Source organism: Opisthocomus hoazin, chromosome 10 (genome assembly GCF_030867145.1).
Source record: "Opisthocomus hoazin isolate bOpiHoa1 chromosome 10, bOpiHoa1.hap1, whole genome shotgun sequence".
NCBI classification, from domain to species: Eukaryota; Metazoa; Chordata; class Aves; order Opisthocomiformes; family Opisthocomidae; genus Opisthocomus; species Opisthocomus hoazin.
In genome coordinates, this window is record NC_134423.1 from 16,173,108 (window position 1) to 16,192,186 (window position 19,079).

Genomic DNA, 19,079 nt, shown 5'->3' on the forward strand with positions numbered 1-19,079 from the left:
GTTGTGTAGTTACAGGACGCTGCGAGCTGAGGTTTGGTCTTAAGTTTTTACTGTCAGCTGATTGATGCCTAATACATAATGACCTGGAGAGAAAAGGATCCAGAAATGGATTAGGCAGACATTTCCAAAGTAATACCAGAAAGAAACCTTAAGCTTAAATTTATCGTGTTTTAATGTTTTACTTTAGGCTCAGTATCTTCTTTTTTTGCCTTTGCAATGAATAAAAGAAAGCTGGCATGATGGGCATAGCTTTATCAGTTTTGCTGTGTGGCTGTTACTATGGATTGCCACATCTAATTTGACTGGACTCTTATCTAGATGTTTCTTTTAGATATGAGGAATACCACAATTTGTTACAAGCTGATAGTTTAGTGTCTTTTTCAATATAGTGTGGGAAGATAAAAATGGATAGTGCTGGATGAAAGAAAATCAACTGTCAGTATGACACAGACACAGCCTCTCTTACAGGTATGGAATTTGTAGCTGCGCAGATACGGAAGTCTTTTTTTGGACTTTGTCTTGCAGTTCCTGAATCATATAATTTCATTTCATCCCATCCATTCTCACGATCGTTATGCTCTGTGTAGAAAAATGAAGAGATTTGCAGATAAGAACTCCAAATGGCTTTCTGTTCCTTTTTCCTGAGATCATGCTGTCTTTCTTCCACTCTGAAAATATAGAGGAAAAAGCTTTCTAAGTTACAGCAGGTTATTAATTATCAAGATGAAAAGAGATGCAAGTTTTGTCCAAGTGTGACGCATGCATTGCTGCAAAGACTTGGGTCCACTAAGTCTACGCAAAACTATTATATAATTCCAGGTATGTTCCTGCAGGAAAGCTCTTTATAACATGTGCCTGTTAGTGCCTATTATAACATGTGCCTGTTAGTTGTTTTGAGAAATGTGATGGAAAAACCATGGGAACCATTGGAAAGCTGTTCCTGGAGCCATCTTAAAAACAAGGTCCTGGTTCTGGAAGGCTGGGGGTACTCTTCTGCTGAAGTCAGCAGGACTTCTCTCAGGAACAAACATGAAGAGCGTGTATGTTTTGAATAACAAAGTGACAAGGGAAGGACCAACCTTCAGAAAAAATATTACAGGCAATGCATTATTAGATGGTTCAGAAAAATGAATGATCTCTGAGGAACAGAGTTTAGAGGAACAGCTATTATATTTGGCAAGGAAAAAGTGATTTTAAAACAAGGAAAAACAAAGGTCTGAATCCCTAGTTGGTGTTAATTGGTGTGACAAATTTAGTGAAACCTTGAAGCATAAGTGTGCTCTGCTGGGTCATAAAGCCCTTGGCATAGCATGACCATTTTCAACCCAGGGTTTGTCAGAACTAAAGAGCTAGTGCAAGCTCTGGCATTTGGTAGTTTTGGTTTTGTTTTAAGAAAAAAGGTACTTTAAGTTAAAAGTGTAATCTGAGGCTTCTACCAGACCAATCTCTGCAAAGAGTTCAGGACTTCTAAAGCAGCAGTGCCAGCAGAAGCGGTACTGAAGTAATCAAGGCTGAACTGTGCGGTTAGCAGCTGGTGGCACCCCTGCATTGCTAGTGTGAGCTCAGCAGCAGCAATGTAATACAAGCCAGTTGGGTATGGAGTGTGCTGCGAACAGTTTTAAAAAGCTTTCATAAAGTCATATGTTGCTCAGGTCTTACTGTGCCAAACTGCTTAAACAAGCACATAAGATGTGGCACTGACTTTCAGAGGCGTGCTCACATCAGCTTACATGGGCTTGTGTGGCAGTGTTCTGAAACCACTCGGCTTCATTTTCACATGTGAAGGAGAAAACCTTATGGATCCCGCCTGTGTTTCATAAAGAACGCTTTGATAGAGTTGTTGTGGCTAGCTGTAAAGCAGTGGGACTCTGTCTGCGCTGACATCTTCATTCAGCTGAAAATGAGCATGGAAGGATGCAGGAGGGTTGCACGAGTGTGCTTCAGCTGCTGCCACAAGTATGTGGGCCTGCTTGTAATCTGTTCACTTGATCTTAACTGAGCAATGCTGATGGTGAGAGTGGCATAATGTTAGTAATTTTAGCTGGTTGATGTTGAGTCTCCATTGAGTGGTGCAGAGGTAGCTGCACGGTGACGAAAGGAACAGTTTGGTTTGTGAGAGAAACACGTATGTGGTGTCTGCACGTGCTCTGTTCAAGCACAACTGATAAACCTTAAAAAAGGCAGCTGGCTAGACTTGTAGATGGGGGTCTGTGGTATTTATTTTTCTCTGCTATGTTTCTTCCTTGCTTATGCTTCCTCAGGTGTCTGTCAAGCTCCTTCTGTCTGAGATGTTTTGGTGACCTTAGGACCATCGCTGCTGCTGGGGCCTGGTGCGAGCGCCCGCTGCCCACGCTGGCGAGAGGCGAGGCCGTGGCTGACGCAGCCCCCAGCCACGCCTTGGCCCTGCATCTCCCAGTCGAACACTCTTCAAAGAAGGTTGAGAGAAATAGTTTCTCTGCCATCACAAGCTAACTCAGTTTGCAAACACAGTAACCTGTATTTTCTTATTTTTTCCAGAAAGAGGTGTATTTTTTTTTGCTTTTTTTGGAGACAGTTATTAACCAATGTTTCTGTCCTGACCAAGGATAAACAATGTTACATAGTTGATGAGTTGAAGTTCAGACTGAAGTATTAGTAATATAACAAGTGGAAGAACTGAATGTGTGGCTGTTTTTGTTTTCAGATGATACATCAGCAGCCTAACCCAGGTATACATTATGAGTATATCATTCCAGGAGAAAACGTCATTAGTCCTCAGTTGCTTGCTCAGAGGAGGCCAGGTAAAATGCCACTATTTCCTCTTATTAAACATATGTTGTTACCCAGTAAGCTAATGGAGAAATTCGTAGCATTAAATTCAGTGTAAATGCTGCCATTGATGTGGAAGAGACACAGAATTTTACCCTACATGTTGAAAGGGAAGCCTGCATAGATTTGGTAACTTCAGTGAATTCATACTGGCGGGGACTATTTATACTGTAGCAGGGAATCTGGTCACATATTTCTGCTTTCAGTAAAAATTTTGTTGTTAAAATGTTAACCATGGCTTTGCATGATCTGGAGTGTTGTAACCATGTCTCAGAAATGAAATAGAACGTGATTTTTCTCTTCAGAGTTTAAGATAATTTAAAACAACCCTTCATAGTTTCTCTTCCCTGTCCCAACTGGAGAGATCAGACACAAAACTGTTGCCTTCCCAAGCTAGAATCTGGGCAGCTCATGCTCCTGACTGAGCGGTGCAAGTGTGCTGTGTGTGCGGGTAGGAAGTTCTGAAGGACAGGAAAATTTGCAGGCGAGTTTGGTCCTACTTTTAATGTTGGTGTCTTGCCGTGACAAATTTCTGAGTGTGTTTGCGCTGTGTTCATAACGAGGAGCAGCTGTGCTGTGACACGGGGAGGCACAGGATACAGAGCAGGGTACAAAAAAAAGCTTGGGGAAATTTTGACACTGGGTGCATTAACTCCACAGTTTGGAGATCCTTCAGTTTTTAATGTATTTGCTGGCTGAGATTTGGTTATCTTACTTTAGAACAACACAGTCTTTGCAGGACACTATTAAGAGGTCTCTGCATAGCAGATTAAAGCTGCTTTCAAGTTTAATGATGCTCCAGTTGTGATTATTAGTGGATGAAAACATAGACTGATATTTGCAAGTGAGGCTCATAAGTTTACTTTTTTTGTTATTGTCCATCATCAGGGGAGCCCTTGAATGGTCAGTTAGGAATGCCAGAAAGTACAAATCATGAGGATGAGGATTTGCATAGGGAGACAGACACTCTCACTGGACAGGCAACTGGAACTTTTCCAGTTACTCAGCCAGGAAGATTTCCTTCTCATCAACCAGAAAACCAGGTGCCTGCTGTGCAACCACCAAGACAAAACCGAGAACACAACTGGAAACAGATTGGAAAAACTGAGTGCAGTACTACATGTGGAAAAGGTAAGTGCTTCATACACCATGCACAGAAAATAGATGACACACGGGAGGGTTGCAGCGTGGGAGAGGAGAAGCATGGAGGGAAGAAGCGGTGTGATTATTCAGCAGCTCAGGTCTGCACAAAGCATTGCTGGACTTGGTGTTTTCTGTTATCTTAAAAGCAAAAGACACATCAGTACTATTATGTGTGCTTATGTTTAAATCATTAGAAACAACAAAATTAAAATATGAAATACAAAGTATGTAAATTAAAAGATTGCATTTGCAGATGCATTTGCCTCTGAAAGGAAATATTGCAGGATTTTATGGCAAGCTGCTCTCTCACACCCTTAATACACAGCTGATGTCCTCAACATTCTTTGGCATTTTTTGTCCTTCGATTTGGCCTCTTCATCTTTGTCAGATACACCCCCAGTGCTTTTTTGTGTTGTTGTCAACAGTTTTCTGATGTTTACAGGAAAGTTTCACAGGGATTCCATCAGCCATATCTTTGCCTCATTGGATGTTGCTGGAACAGCAGTAATGTGACTTCAGAAAAGAGAAGTTTTCACAGAGGAGAAGTGGGAAGGAAGAGGGATGGAAGGGGACTGGTAATTAGTGAGTTTTGGGGATGTGATGGATACACTGCTTTGAGCTTGGCAGATTACTCTTGGCTGTAAGACATTCACAGTGACTACAGATTCACTAATGCATAGCACAAGCAATTATTTGGAAGAACAAGTTTTTGTGATAGTAAAAGTGAAATCTTTTGTACATAGCCACCCATCACCATACATAAAAAATCGCAGAGCTTTGAAATAAAGACTTACCAGTGAGGGAACTCAGCTGACTGTCACCAGTTCATATACATTGCGAACATTTTCTTCTTGATCAGCTGGACAGGACACTGCGAGTTTGGTCCAAGGCCAGATTAGCGTCCATGTTATAACTACAGGTGGAGCTAAACAAATCCAGCAATATTGATACTAGTCAAAATTGCTTCGCAGTATACTGAGAAAACTTTTTTCCTGGGACAAATTGCTGCAAAAGTGTTAGAGCTAAAATGCAGCCTACAAAAGTGAAAAGACTTTTTGAAGTCAGCCTTTTTGTGGAGAAAAGGAGGGAATGTAAACCAGAGTTATTTTGGTTGGCATTTAAATACACTGTGTGTCTTTAATACAAGTCATATGGGCAGAATCCTTAATTGTGCCGGATTATTGTTCAGCAGCAATCGGTGAGGATCGCCTGCTGAGTGACTGGATTATCATATACATGGTCAATTTTAGGATCCAAGTCAGGTAATTTATGATGCAGTTGCAAGAACACATCAGGGTAATTGTATTCTTCCTCTACATCATAGAAGTCTTGCTTTTATTTCCTATGGACCTTATGGACATTTGAACATGGTTCTTGCCATTTCTTCAGAGATCTGGTAGCTCTCAAATTTACTCCATGAAATTTAGCAAGAGAATTGTCAAAAATTAGTATCTATTTTCCCATTATTTGGAGAATGTGTGCGTGTTCTGATCAAGTTAAATTCAGAAGAAACTGGACCTTGAGAGCAGGATCCTGACACTGTTGAGACTGTATGAACATTCCATTTGAGAAGCCTGTGTGAATCTCTGATGCCCCTAAGGCATTTCAAGTCAAACTAGATTATATAGGCTGATAAAATATGGAGAAAAAAAATCAGAAAGACATCTTGTACTATTTAAAGCTTTGTTTTCATTTTGTGTGATTCAGTATAAGACACTTCCTTCTTTTTCCCATGTTTTACTCCTTTCTGGTACTTTATTTCTTCATGCAGGAATGTAGATGATACGTGGTCTTTAATTTTCTTTTTCTTTTCAGCGTGAACCTATCAAAGCTAAATAATGTTAGGAAATTTTAAGTTGGAAGATGAAAGAAGGAAAAAATGTTTTTATGCTACCTGAGGAAAAAGGGAGGATAAATTAACAGTTTTGATGAAAAGCTATGAGGTTTCAAAGCACTTTTCAGTAAAACTTTTGCTTGGAAAAACAAGACTATTATCATTTTTTTTTTTAAGTGAAAATGCTTCCCATGAGAGCTGCCACCAACTCTTGTCGCAGATTTCCATTAAAGATGACTGAGCAAATAGATCTGGTAGAATTTGGCCAGTATGGAAACTGCTACTGCATCCTGTTGGGGAAGTGGAGTAGCCCATCATCCCTCGCTGTTGTCCAGTTAGAAGAGGGCTGGTGCACTGCAGATTGCTCCAGACCTGGAGTCACAGGAACTTCATCCAAATTTGGTCTGAAAGATCTTACAGGAGGAGCACCTCACTTCATCTTCGCTGAGCACAGCCTGTGCCTTAAAATTGTTACGTACGCCTTGGGCATGACTTGGGATGTGCGATTTGTTTTCAGTCCCAGCAGCATGTTTGTTACATTTTTAAAGAAGAATTAGAAAGGAGGTTAGAGTGCAAACTGGTAATTTTTTCCTTAGATTTCAGAAAATAGAATAGCTTTTTCTGAAGTATTAGTGGAAGTTAGCTGGTGAGATACAAAGCCCTACTTTTGATAGTATTAAATCCTTGAACAAATATAACTCTCATGGGAATTGTAGTTTTAAATTTTCTATCCTGAAATTGAAGTGTACTAGACAGCAGTTACCATCAACTACGACCTCCCTAATTTTATTTAAAGTCATAATTTAGAATTACTACAGATCTCTGGTGCAATATTTTTTTGAATACACGGCTGAATGTATTGATCTCTTTTCTATTTCTTGACCACAAGTAGAAGTTACCTGTTGGTTGTATGACAAAGGGAATTGATTTCAGTAAACCCAGGATGAGATCTTGAATTGTTAATTTCAAAATACGATAACACAATTTAAAAAATTCTTTAGCAGTTACCATATAGAGGTTTTGAGCTCCAGGAGGTAAAAAATGTGGAGCTAATTAACCACAGATCTTAGACAAAGACTGCAAGTTCAAGTGGATAATTAGAAATGGAAAGATGGAGAAAACTGATCTTCAGTCCAGTGGCCTAAGACTTGTAGTGTCAATAATCTTATGAATCAGTGTCACTGACAGTGCAGGCTTTAAAAAACCCACATTTGAGATACGTAAGCTTTAACTGTTACAAGCTCGCCCTTTTCTACACTCTTTTTAGACACAAATTCCAACAAAGATGCAGCCTGGTTTTCTGTGCAAATTGCCTAGGATCTTCTAGGCAAGATGGGACTTCTTTTTGTGTTTGACTCAGAGGCGTGGCAGTTTGGTTTTTGTAAACGTGCAGGCATATATTTTGATCTAAGGAAAACTGAAGTCTATTCTGTGGAAAGATGAAGCGATTGTACTTGTAGCTTGTGCCCTGCTTATTCCAGTCTTGCCAGTAACATGGAAGAACCCACGTTCCTGCAATCCTTCTGATGTTTCGTCTAGAGACACTGTTGTGTAGGGTGCGTTCCTGAGACAGAGAGGTAGCTTTCCTAGATGAACGTAGGTGTTTCAGACAAGAGCAGTGTGTGTGAGCAAATGAACTGTGTTGAAAAAGTGCTTGCTTAAATCACCTGAATTTGGTTCCTTATCTCATTCCATTTTTGGTTGCAAACACTTAGAATTAGGCATTTATAGCTCTGCCTTCAGGCTGTACACTGTATTTCCCCAGATTCTGAAGTATATTGTTAAAATCAAAGTCAGTCAGTGTAGTTTTACTTTAAAAATACAGCCTTATTCAGAAATGTCACACATCATTCATGTATTTCAAAGGCAAAAAGACAAAGATGAAATCTGAGAAAGAAAGCATTCCAGGAAAAGGAGGAAAGCATTCCAGGAGAAGTTTGTGAGAAGAAGTGTGAACTGTGTATCTGCTTGTCTGGTTGAATAGCTTTCCACTTTTGCTGATTTTGTTCTGTGGATGAAAGTTAGGTCTAACCTAAGCAACATGTTTCTCTTTCTGTTCAGAGTTAGTTTTCCTGTTCATGGTTTCTTTGTGTAATTCTGAATACCTGCACTACAAAGGCTTCAATACCAATAAATAATTAGTCATTTGGAGTTACTTGCTGTAGGATAGCCTAAAACAACTAAAATCACCCAATTTTGAAGTCAGTGGGCCTAGCTTCAAGTGGTTGACCTGGCACATGTGGGTTGTACCGTGACCACTTCTCTGTGGTTGAGCCCTGTTTCTCTTGTAATCAAATGGCTCCTATTGCCGTGGATGTCCCGTGCCATTCCTGCACCACTGTGAGAGGAGGGTGTCTGCCACTTTACATGGGATAAACATGGCAGAGAGAGAATCAGCAGAATTTTGTACTACTTTCTAAAAAGAACATTTTTCCTAGTCTTTTTTCTATTTACATACTCGTGGAGTTGCGTTTCACATCCCTTGCCAGATTCAACTCCAGGTGGGCCTTGCCTTTCCTAACCCCATCCCTGCACAATCAGACAGCATCTCTGTACTCCTCCAGGATCACCTACCCCTGCTTACACCTCTTGTACTTCGTTTTTATTTCTTAAGGTCAGTTAGGAGCGCCTTTCTTATCCATGCAGGCCTCCTGCCACCTTTGTTTGATTTCCTACTTACCAAGATCATAGAATCATAGAATCATAGAATGGTTTGGGTTGGAAGGGACCTTAAAGATCATCTGGTTCCAACCCCCCTGCCATGAGCAGGAACATCTTCCACTAGACCAGGTTGCTCAGAGCTCCATCCAACCTGGCCTTGAACACTTCCAGCGAGGGGCATCAACAGCTTCTCTGGGCAACCTGTGCCAGTGTTTCACCACCATCATGGTGAAGAACTTCTTCCTAATAGCTAATCTAAATCTGCCTTCTTTTAGTTTACAGCCATTCCCCCTTGTCCTATCACTACACACCCTTGTGAGAAGTCCCTCTCCATCCTTCCTGTAGGTTCTCTTCAAGTACTGGCAGGCTGCTCTAAGGTCACCCTGGAGCCTTCTCTTCTCCAGGATGAACAGCCCCAAGTCTCTTAGCCTGTCCTCATAGGAGAGGTGCTCCAGCCCTCTGATCATCTTCATGGCCCTCCGCTGGACCCACTCCAACACACCCATGTCCTTCTTATGTTGGGGGCTCCAGAGCTGGACCCAGTACTCCAGGTGGGGTCTCACGAGAGCGGAGTAAAGGGGCAGAATCCCCTCCCTCGACCTGCTGGCCACGATTCTCTTGATGCAGCCCAGGATACGGTTGGCTTTCTGGGCTGCAAGTGTACATTGCCGGCTCATGTTGAGCTTCTCATCCACCAGTACCCCCAAGTCCTGCTCCTCAGGGCTGCTCTCGAGCTACTCTCCGCCCAGCCTGTACTTGTGTTTGGGATTGCCCTGACCCACATGCAGGAACTTGCACTTGGCCTTGTTGAACTTCATGCGGTTCACGCAGGCCCAGCTCTCCAGCCTGTCAAGGTCCCTCTGGATGGCATCTCTTCCCTCCAGCATGTCAACCGCACCAGTCTGGTGTCTTTGGCAAACTTGCTGAGGGTGCACTCAGTCCCACTGTCCATGTCGCCGACAAAGATATTGAGCAGTACCGGCCCCAGTACCGACCCCTGAGGCACATCACTCGTCACTGGTCTCCACCTGGTCATCGAGCCGTTGACTGTAACTCTTTGAGTGCATCCATTGAGCCAGTTCCCTAGCCAACGAGTGCTCCATCTGTCAAATCCATGTCCTTCCAATTTAGAGACAAGAACATCATGCAGGACAGCGTCAAATGCCTTGCACAAGTCCAGGTAGATGATGTCAGTTGCCCGCCCTTTGTCCACCAATGCTGTAACCCCGTCATAGAAGGATACCAAGTTGGTCAGGCACAATGTGCCCTTGGTGAAGCCGTGTTGGCTGTCCCCAGTCACCTCCTTGTTATCCATGTGCCTTAGCATGGTTTCCAGGAGGATCTGCTTCATCACCTTGCCAGGCACAGAGGTGAGGCTGAGTGGTCTGTAATTCCCCAGGTCTTCCTTTCTTCCCCTTTTTAAAAATGGGGGTGATGTTGCCCCTTCTCCAGTCAGTGGGAGACCGCCACAACCTCTCAGATATGATGCAGACTGGTTTGGCAACTTCGTCCACCAGTTCCCTCAGGACCCGCGGGTGCATCTCATCAGGCCCCATGGACTTGTGCACCTTCAGGTTCCTTAGGCAGTCTCGAACCTGGTCTTCTCCTACAGTGGGCAGTTCTTCATTCTCCCAGTCCCCGCCTTTGCCTTCTGCAACTTGGGGGGTGCGGCTAGAGCACTTGCTGTCGAAGACTGAGGCAAAAACGTTGTTGAGGGACCTCAGTCTTCTCCATATCCTGGGTACCCAGGTCTCCAGCTTCCTTCCAGAGAGGGCCCACATTTTCCCTAGTCTTCTTTCTGTCACTGACATACCTATAGAAGGCTTTTTTGTTCCCTTTGTCATCCCTGGCCAGATTTAATTCTGTCAGGGCTTTAGCTTTCCTAACTTGCTCCCGGGCTACTGTGATGATTTCTCTGTATTCCTCCCATGCTACCTGTCCTTGTTTCCATCCTCTGTAGGCCTCCTTCTTCTGCTTGAGTTTGGCCAGGAGCTCCTTGTTCATCCATGTAGGCCTCCTGGCGTTTCTGCCTGACTTCCTCTTGGTCGGGATGCATCGCTCCTGAGCTTGGAGGAGATGATCCTTGAATATTAACCAGCTTTCTTAGGCCCCTCTTCTCTCTAGGGCTTTATCCCATGGTATTCTACCAAGCAGATTTCTGAGGAGGCCAAAGTCTGCTCTCCTGAAGTCCAGGGTAGCGAGGTTGCTGCGCACCCTCCTCGCTGCCCTAAGGATCTTAAACTCCACCATTTCGTGGTCACTGCAGCCAAGGCTGACCTTGACTTTCACATTCCCCACCAGCCCCTCCTTGTTGGTGAGAACAGGGTCCAGCATCGCACCTCTCCTTGTGGGCTCCTCTATTACTTGCAGGAGGAAGTTGTCCTCAACGCATTTGAAGAACCTCCTGGATTGCCTGTGCCCTGCTGTGTTGTCCCTCCAACAGATGTCGGGGTGGTTGAAGTCTCCCATGAGGACCAGTTCTTTTGAACGTGAGGCTTCTCCTGTCTGCCTATAGAGGGCCTCATCTGCTTGCTCGTCCTGGTCTGGTGGCCTGTAGCAGACTCCCACTGTAATGTCGCCCAGCCCAGTCCTGCCTTTAATCTTGATCCATAAGCTCTCCATGGGCTCCTCATCCAATCCCAGGCGGAGCTCCATGCACTCTAGCTGATCTTTGACATAGAGGGCAACACTTCCTCCTCTTCTCCCCTGCCTGTCTTTCCTGAAGAGCCTGTATCCTCCCATCCCAATACTCTAGTCATAGGTGCTGTTCCACCATGTCTCCGTGATACCGATGATATCATAGCCCCGCAGATGTGCGCACATCTCTAGCTCCTCTTGTTTATTCCCCACGCTACCTGCATTTGCATAAAGACATTTGATCTGAGCCCCTGATGAAGCTGCACCGTTGCTGCTGCACAGCTCCCTGTTCCGTACCCGCCCTGACTCAACAGAGTGAAGGTCCTCGCTAGCACACCATCCACTAACAGCTGAGTTGTCACCCCCAGGCTTTTCACTAGCTAGCCTGGTTTCGTCCCCTTCCCGCTTCAGATCTAGTTTAGAGCCCTGTCAATGAGCCCTGCTATCTCCTGAGCTAGGATCCTCTTCCCCTTTTGCGACAGGTGTACCCCATCTGTTGCCAGCAGGTCTGGCATGTAAACTGACCCGTGATCAAAGATGGACCTTTCTTGAGCTTGGAGGAGGTGGTCTTTGAATATCAACCAACTTTCCTGGACCCCTCTTCTCTATAGGGCTTTATCCCATGGGATTCTTCCAAGCGGGTGTCTGAGGAGGTTTGGGCCTGGTCTTCTGAAATTCGGGGTTGTGGTCCTCCTTTTTGCTCTGCTCCCTCCTCTTAGAATCCTGAACTCTACCATTTCATGGTCACTGCAGCCAAAGCTGCCCCTGATTTTCACATCCCTGACCTTTTTGTTCTTGTTTTTATGTATCAGGTCTAGCAGAGCACCTTTCCTGGTTGGCTTATCGATCGCCTGTGTCAGGAAACTTGTTCATGTACTCCAACTTTTCGCTTACCAAATACAAGTAGGCACGTTAACACTTTGCTCTTTATCACCATTTTAGTAGTCTGTTTGCAGTAGTAATAGAAGTGGAGCTTTGTCTTTCTGGTCTAGCATGAAAATTATGTAAAGACCGAGCATTAAGTATGGAGAGCAGTGATTTTTAGCGAATCTGTAGTCTACACAATGTTTAACCTGTAAGCTTTCTCTTACGAACCTTTTCAAAAGCCAGGTAAAGTGGATATTATTCTCATGTGTTTACTCATCACATAAATAAAGTAAGGAGGCTCAGTCTCTTTCCAGAAACACAACAGAATGACTGCTAAATTTTTCCTCCTCTCAAGCCTGTGTTGTTGCCACTTGGCTGCATTTTTTTAAATTCCCTGAGTACTTAATGTTTGTACTCTCTGTGCTACAAGGATCTCATGCAGACCAAGGAGCATGTTTGCTCAGCCTTTCCTACAATGCCACACTATACTTTCTATATACTAAGGACTTCCCTTAGGAGTACAATGTAAACAGTATAGCATTCATCTCTCACATTTGGAAATTTTGAGTCTGTACTTCCTGTTGTGAAGTTATGCTTTTCCTTTCTGCATCAGTGTTGGATGCTACTGTTACGGATTATACTGCAGAGTCATTTGCAATGCATCACCTAATTTTCTTCTTCATTTCAGGGTCACAGTACCCAGTTTTCCATTGCGTCAACAGAATCACTCATGAGGAGGTACCTGAGAGTTACTGTGACAGCAGCACCAAGCCCATTCCAGAAGAGGAGGCCTGCAACCTCTTCCCATGTCCAGCTTTGTAAGAGACTGTAATTTAAGTCAAGTGAAATAAGCTGATGTCATTGAGGTTTTGCATGTGAAAGAGGCTATTCTAAGTAGTAAACTAATTTGAACTTCTATGTACTATGCACTTGTCTCATAAAGTGTAGTGGATATTTTTTCCTGAGTTGGTGGTGGTGGCCTCCTTCCCCTTCACAGGGAGCAATAGCATTCAGAGATGACAAAAGGGAAGTTGGCAACAAGTGAGTGTAGTAAGTTCTCAGAATTAGTGTGGTCGTTCAGGCATGCACACTGTATGTGGTCTCTCAATGGGTACATTCTTTTCAAGTGTCAGGCTGCTGCATATACCTGTCTAAAGAAGGGGCTCTGTGGGTTATATCACGCCACATGGGATCAGTGTGCTGTAGTACCCACCTGTTCATTCCATGGTGTCATATTTAAAGATCAGATTAGGCTCACAGTGCTCACAACAACCCCCTCATAAACACCATCTCTCTTTCCTGGAGTTCAGTAGTTCTTCAGCTCGAACACTGGATTCTGATGTCTTAGTCCTTGTTTCCAGCACACCAATACAACCAGCTCAGGTGTGATTTCCTTCTGAAAAGACACTTGCTGTCAGGAGACTGTGACTTACAGTTGGCTAAGCAGCTTCTTTCAAATAGCCAAAAACAAAAAAGTTCATCCAGGGTGTGTACCAAAAAGAGAAAAGGGTTAAACCCAGTTGCTATTATAGCAACTTTATTTCAGGTCAGCAGCTGTACTTTCCATCTCTCTTGTGGTTACATTCTTTAGTTTGCTTCTGAGCAGCAAGTGGCCACTCCTTATCCCAGAGCAGTTTCTAATGGTGGAAGTGCTGTTACAGTGTTAGAGACGCCTGACAAGCAATTTGCTAGTGTGTGTTAGATACTCGGGAACTTCTGAAGCCATTTACTTGGAGATGTAAAACATCTCACCAAGCATTTTTCTCACCTTTTTCTTTCTAACAACTCATATTAATTCATCTTTATTTGTTTACACAGGATAATATCAAGAATATAAAGATATGTAAATATTTATTAAAAAGAATACAGAGATTTTGCTTGCTGTCCCCAAGAGTTCTGAAATAAAATGTGTGAACAGCTCAGATACTTCCCTTATTTGTGTATGTCTTCATGCTTGAAATGAAAATTGAAAGGGGAAAATAACATGTTTATACAAAAGTGATTGAATAAATACAGTGAAATCTTGGAATGAGAGGAATATATCATGGGATTTTTTTCAGCTCTAAAATTAAATGTATTTATTCATTGCTTATCATTTGCTATTTCAGTTCTACTGATGAATAAATGCCTGGATGTGTTATGTGATTTTTGTGGTACTGTCCTTCTTAGAGCCTTTGCTGCAGAAAAATTATATGCAACACATCTTAGATTTTTGGGAAGTGTCATTAGAGCAGTAATATATATTGTAGATAGATTCTCTAAAAAAACAAACAGCTATTACTGGCTTAATTATTGTTTGTAATGTCTTGAAGCCATGAATTGTGCAATTTGTATGCATGCTTCTTATTATCAACCATGGATTGGTTAAAGTATTTAACATTGTCTTCATAAAGGATTGTTATGCATGCAGAAGCTTAAGTATTATTTTATAAGACTGTGTAGCACCATCAGAATCATGTCGTTTGAGTTCTGTTAAGATTAGTGTTAGGGAAATCTTTACTGAAAAAATATGTCCACTTTTTTTTTTTTCCCCTTTAGCTGGGATATAGGAGAGTGGTCTGAGTGCAGCAAAACATGTGGCCTTGGTATGCAGCATCGACAGATCTTGTGCCGGCAAATGTACGCCAATCGTACCTTGACAGTTCAGCAATACCGCTGTCATCACCTGGAGAAACCAGAGACAACCAGCACTTGCCAGCTGAAGATCTGCAGTGAATGGCAGATTAGGACTGAGTGGACTTCTGTAAGTATGATTGATTAATCTGGGGCATAAAACCTCAGAAAATAATAAGAATTTTCTTCCAGATATCACTAATCAAACATGAAATCTGTTTTTGTTTAAAACAGGGAAGGGGAATGTGAAAAGCCTTAGAAATATGTGAATCATAGTTCAAGAAAACCCTGCTCAATTATGACTATTAAAGTGTACTGTTTGTAACCAGAAAGAAGCTGAAAAGGAGCTATTGAATAGTACAGAACATGCAGATGTGTGTGTGCAGAAATACACAAGCTTTCTGAGCAATTTTTTTAAGTGCTGTATGAAGTAGAGTTGGGAGGGTCCTGATATGTTTGCCTGTGGTGACAAACTTATTGCTCTTTCCCATAGTATGTAGAGTTTAGTTCCAGGAGTTAGGTTAGTAAGGGTAATATGTATGTGTTGAGGGTAGAGTCAGTAGTTGCTGTTGGTAGGCTATTAGTAGTTGGTTTGAGGCTATTATAAGACTTTCAGATACAGGTAAATGTGGATGTTACAGTTTTGAGCTTTAAATTCTGTGTTGCTTACAAAGGTTTGGCCAGCCTGACAACCATCGTAGATATTTTTATGGCCATTGTGTGAAAGAGAAAATATCCTGGTATATTAGGTGTAGTGATAAACAAACCTCTTTGTTAGCCATGAAACAAAGCAAAAAAATTTCAGAGTTGCTGAATTATGTGGGTGGATAGACTGTGAAAAATTCCAGATTAAACCCCAAACCTTAGCCTTTTTCTTTCTGCTGAAGTGCTTCCTTGCTCCTGTGCTGGAACACGTGTCACAGCACGCAGGGTGTTGTGCGTGGGCTCGCTGCACTGGCAGTAGCTGCACAGCTTTCCGTCCACACAGTCACAGCAGGCTGAAGAGCCCTTCAGCAGACTTTGTGTGGCTTTGTCGTGAGTCCTCCCCTACGGTAAAGCCTATGAGAGTTAACTCTCTCAGGTGCTGCGTTTCTGAGGCTGATGGTGGCATTGTTAACTTCCTAGTCAGGAAGTATCTGTGATCTGTTGATACATTCCTGATAAAAAAAATAGAAATACCTAGACAGATGAACATAACGATATGTTGGTTGGTGAATTCATTATTCATGATGAATTAAAATCCATCTGGAGTTAAAGGACAGCAAGTAAAATTGATATTAAAGGTAAAGTTTTGATTATTTTATTGTGTTGATGACGAGGAGGGGGAGCTAGTTTCTTGTGTTGTTGCATTTTGAGAAGTATTTCAGTGTACACAGCCGTTAGAGGTTTACTGCACATGGTGAAACATGCTAAACAAACGCTTTAGAAATTGTAGCTGGTTGAATATGAGTGCAATTCCAATAAAATTCTGTGATTAATTTCCACTTGGAAGTAAAATTAAAGTTCTTGGCATGGGGCAGGTCCACCATAAAGAAAGGAGCAATTGAGTTTGCAAACTGGTTTCAGCAGAACATTTACTCGTGTTTGTCCTCACTGAAGTACATTTAGGTTTTCACTTTGGAGATAGGTCTGTGATCTTAAAAGTAAGCTCATCTTAAGATTTTAATGTGCTTACCATTTCTTCTGACATACAAATGTCAAAACTTTGGTCTGAATCTGAATCGAAAAAATGACATTGTGGTAATTTTAAATTTAGGGCCAGCAAACTAGACTCTGAGAGTAACTCTGGACAAATTGTCCCCTTTATGACATAAGGAATGGTCAGTGTTCTAGAGTGAACAGCTGAAGAAGCAGCTGCAGCCTGAAGATGAAGTCTGTGAGGTATCTTGCTGTGGGGAATACATTTTACATGATAAACAACTTTGACGTGTAAATGTAGTCGACATGATTAAGCATTCAAATGCAAGGAAAAAACAATGAGGCTGCCTTTCGAAGCTTTGCTAGGTACCCTTGCATGCAGGTACTGCAGTCTTTAATCTTTAAATTCCCAGACATTTTTCCCTTTAATTCTAGAATGTTTACAGGACTCATCAAAACATTTCCTGCATGCATAGCAGAAAATTATGTTCCCATCTTGCTTCATGATCTGGATGCTTCACATGATAGGCAGAAATATCAATAGCTCTCTGCGTTCTCTGAGGTTGAAGAGAAGAGACCAGGAGGAGAAGGCCTTTACTTGTAAGAGGGATTCAGAAGTTATGTTTCTTTGCATTTCTCTTGCTTCATATGTTTATAGGTCAAGATTAAAATCATACAGAATACATCGGCCTACTATTCAGGTACCAGCAGCTCATTTTGATAAGGTGCAGCATGGCCTATTGAAGATAAGGGTTAATTTTATGTTTTCCAAATGTATCTGCATAGTATACTGTAGAATACTACAGACTGAGAATATGATTTAAAACTACTAATGTGCTTTTATTCCCTATTGCTAGCCATCTAGAATAGTTCTATAGCTTCTGAGGATGTCTTAGCAGGAAAAAACGAGCTGTATGTTCCCAGCTTCCTCATAAACCACCGCAGTTCTTGCGTAGAGTCCTGATGCAACCTCCCTTTTGTTACAGTGTTCAGTGCCTTGCGGGGTGGGGCAGAGGACCCGAGATGTGAAATGTGTCAGCAACCTTGGCGACATTGTTGATGATGAGGAATGTAACATGAAGCTGCGGCCAAATGATATTGAGAACTGCGACATGGGTCCCTGTGCCAAGAGCTGGTTCCTTACAGACTGGAGTGACAGGGTAAGGCTTCTTATTATCTTTGTGCTGCCAAATCTTCTAAAACAACTTAGGTGCATCAGAATTGAAAAATACACATCAGTACAGCCGTAAAAGGAGTGATCTTATTTGCCATGTTTATCCTTGATCTGTTAAACAGGCAAGAGCAAACAAAAAAGAATGATCACAAGGGCATCTTGAGTTTGTGTTAGATACAAGAATGCATAGAGAGGGCAAGCATGGGGGTACATGGCCAAACACCTGGATTTAGAATTGGCTCTGTGTCTGAACTTACCAAAATATTGAGTGTGCTGAGATTTATTATTCTGCCTTGCTTAGCCCTCAGTCTCAAGATTTAGACACTAAAAATTTCCCTGCTGTTATTTAAAGGGATGGAGGTTTGCAGCCTGATGTCTGGGTTTAAGTTCAAGCCATAAAGCAATTATCCTATAGCTGTGAAAAGAGGGGAACAACTTCATAAACTCAGGCAAGGTTGATTCAGGCTTTTGTACTTTGTGAACACGGATGCATTTTTTTTTTATTCCGATGAGGCAGATTCTCTGCATGAGAGCAGTAAAAACAGTGGTGATTTACCTTGTTTTATGACTGGGCTCAGAGTTGGTTTTCAGTAATGATATTTATGTGCTTTCATTAAAAGGCTTACAAACATGGGCTAAGAAAAGCCTGGTGTTTTGATCCCTCTTGTGGATGCTTGCATATCAATTTCTTCTGTAGACAAGTAGACTCTTCAGTCTATAAGATCCTGATTGCATCTCCCTTTTCTTTGACTGGTTGTTTTGGCATGCAAATAAGATTACATTCATAACTTCACGGATTCACTATTTAGATCATTCTGTGGTAGTATCTCCAAAAGCTAGGAGTGTCTGGCTCATAGGTTATACATTAGTTTGGACACTCAGAAAACTGGCCAGATGTTTTAGATGCAGAGAAGGCAGAGGAACTTCACAAGTAGGGCAAGTGCCTGGTATGCTACATAATTTTAGAAAGGCTGATCAGGGTCTTGCTAGAATTAAAGGCCTGCAAAATTTTCAGCCTTGAGACAAACCAAACAGATTTTATAAAGAAAAAAATTATATAGTAGTAAATCTTTGTTGTTGTCATTTGAACTTTTTTTTTTTCCAGTTCACTCAGTGTACGCTCTTGCAGAGCATGGACAGGTAGAGTATAGGTACTAGTGCATATGGTAAACTTGTTGCCGTAGGGGAAATGGCAATTATTGTTGGGGTTTTTATCTTGTAGAGCTGTTCTTTGTACAGTGCTATTAAAGCGATATTTTATGAGTGAGAGAGAAAAATGCATTCTACCCTCAAAGACATCTTTCTTTAAAAAGCTGGTCCGGCTACTATCAGCTAGTGCAGTTCCACCACATAAAGCACATACATTCCAGTATGTGCTTTACATACATTGTATTCCATACATGTACATTTACATACATGTATTCCATACATTCCAGGACTCTAGCATCAAAGTTTTCTTCATTATTCTACATTGATATTTTGTCCTCTGCAGAATTAAAAGTAGGTTTTGCAGCTGAAGGTTATGACTGTAGAATGTTATTATGCTTATTTATGTGTATTAAATGAGACATAAAAGTGAAGCAGGTAACGTGGAAAATGTTGGAGTTTTTTCTTACCACAAACATTTTAGGGTCAGAGAGTAAAGAATGGATTTTGTTACCTTCTCAGCTTATCTGTGTACAAATTAATTTCTTCCAAATGCTT

The 19,079-nt window shown here is 41.9% G+C and overlaps 1 protein-coding gene across 2 annotated transcripts in view; it reads left to right on the plus strand.

Annotated features, from left to right (window-relative positions):
- The window catches only part of THSD4 (thrombospondin type 1 domain containing 4), a 346,319-nt gene that overhangs the window by 305,827 nt on the left and 21,413 nt on the right, over positions 1–19,079 (plus strand). For both annotated transcript variants that reach the window (XM_075431701.1, XM_009935778.2), the window contains 5 exons: positions 2,684–2,780; positions 3,697–3,939; positions 12,639–12,768; positions 14,489–14,693; positions 17,188–17,361. In XM_075431701.1, the coding sequence (XP_075287816.1) occupies positions 2,684–2,780; positions 3,697–3,939; positions 12,639–12,768; positions 14,489–14,693; positions 17,188–17,361 (849 nt within the window). The remainder of the gene's footprint in view (positions 1–2,683; positions 2,781–3,696; positions 3,940–12,638; positions 12,769–14,488; positions 14,694–17,187; positions 17,362–19,079) is intronic.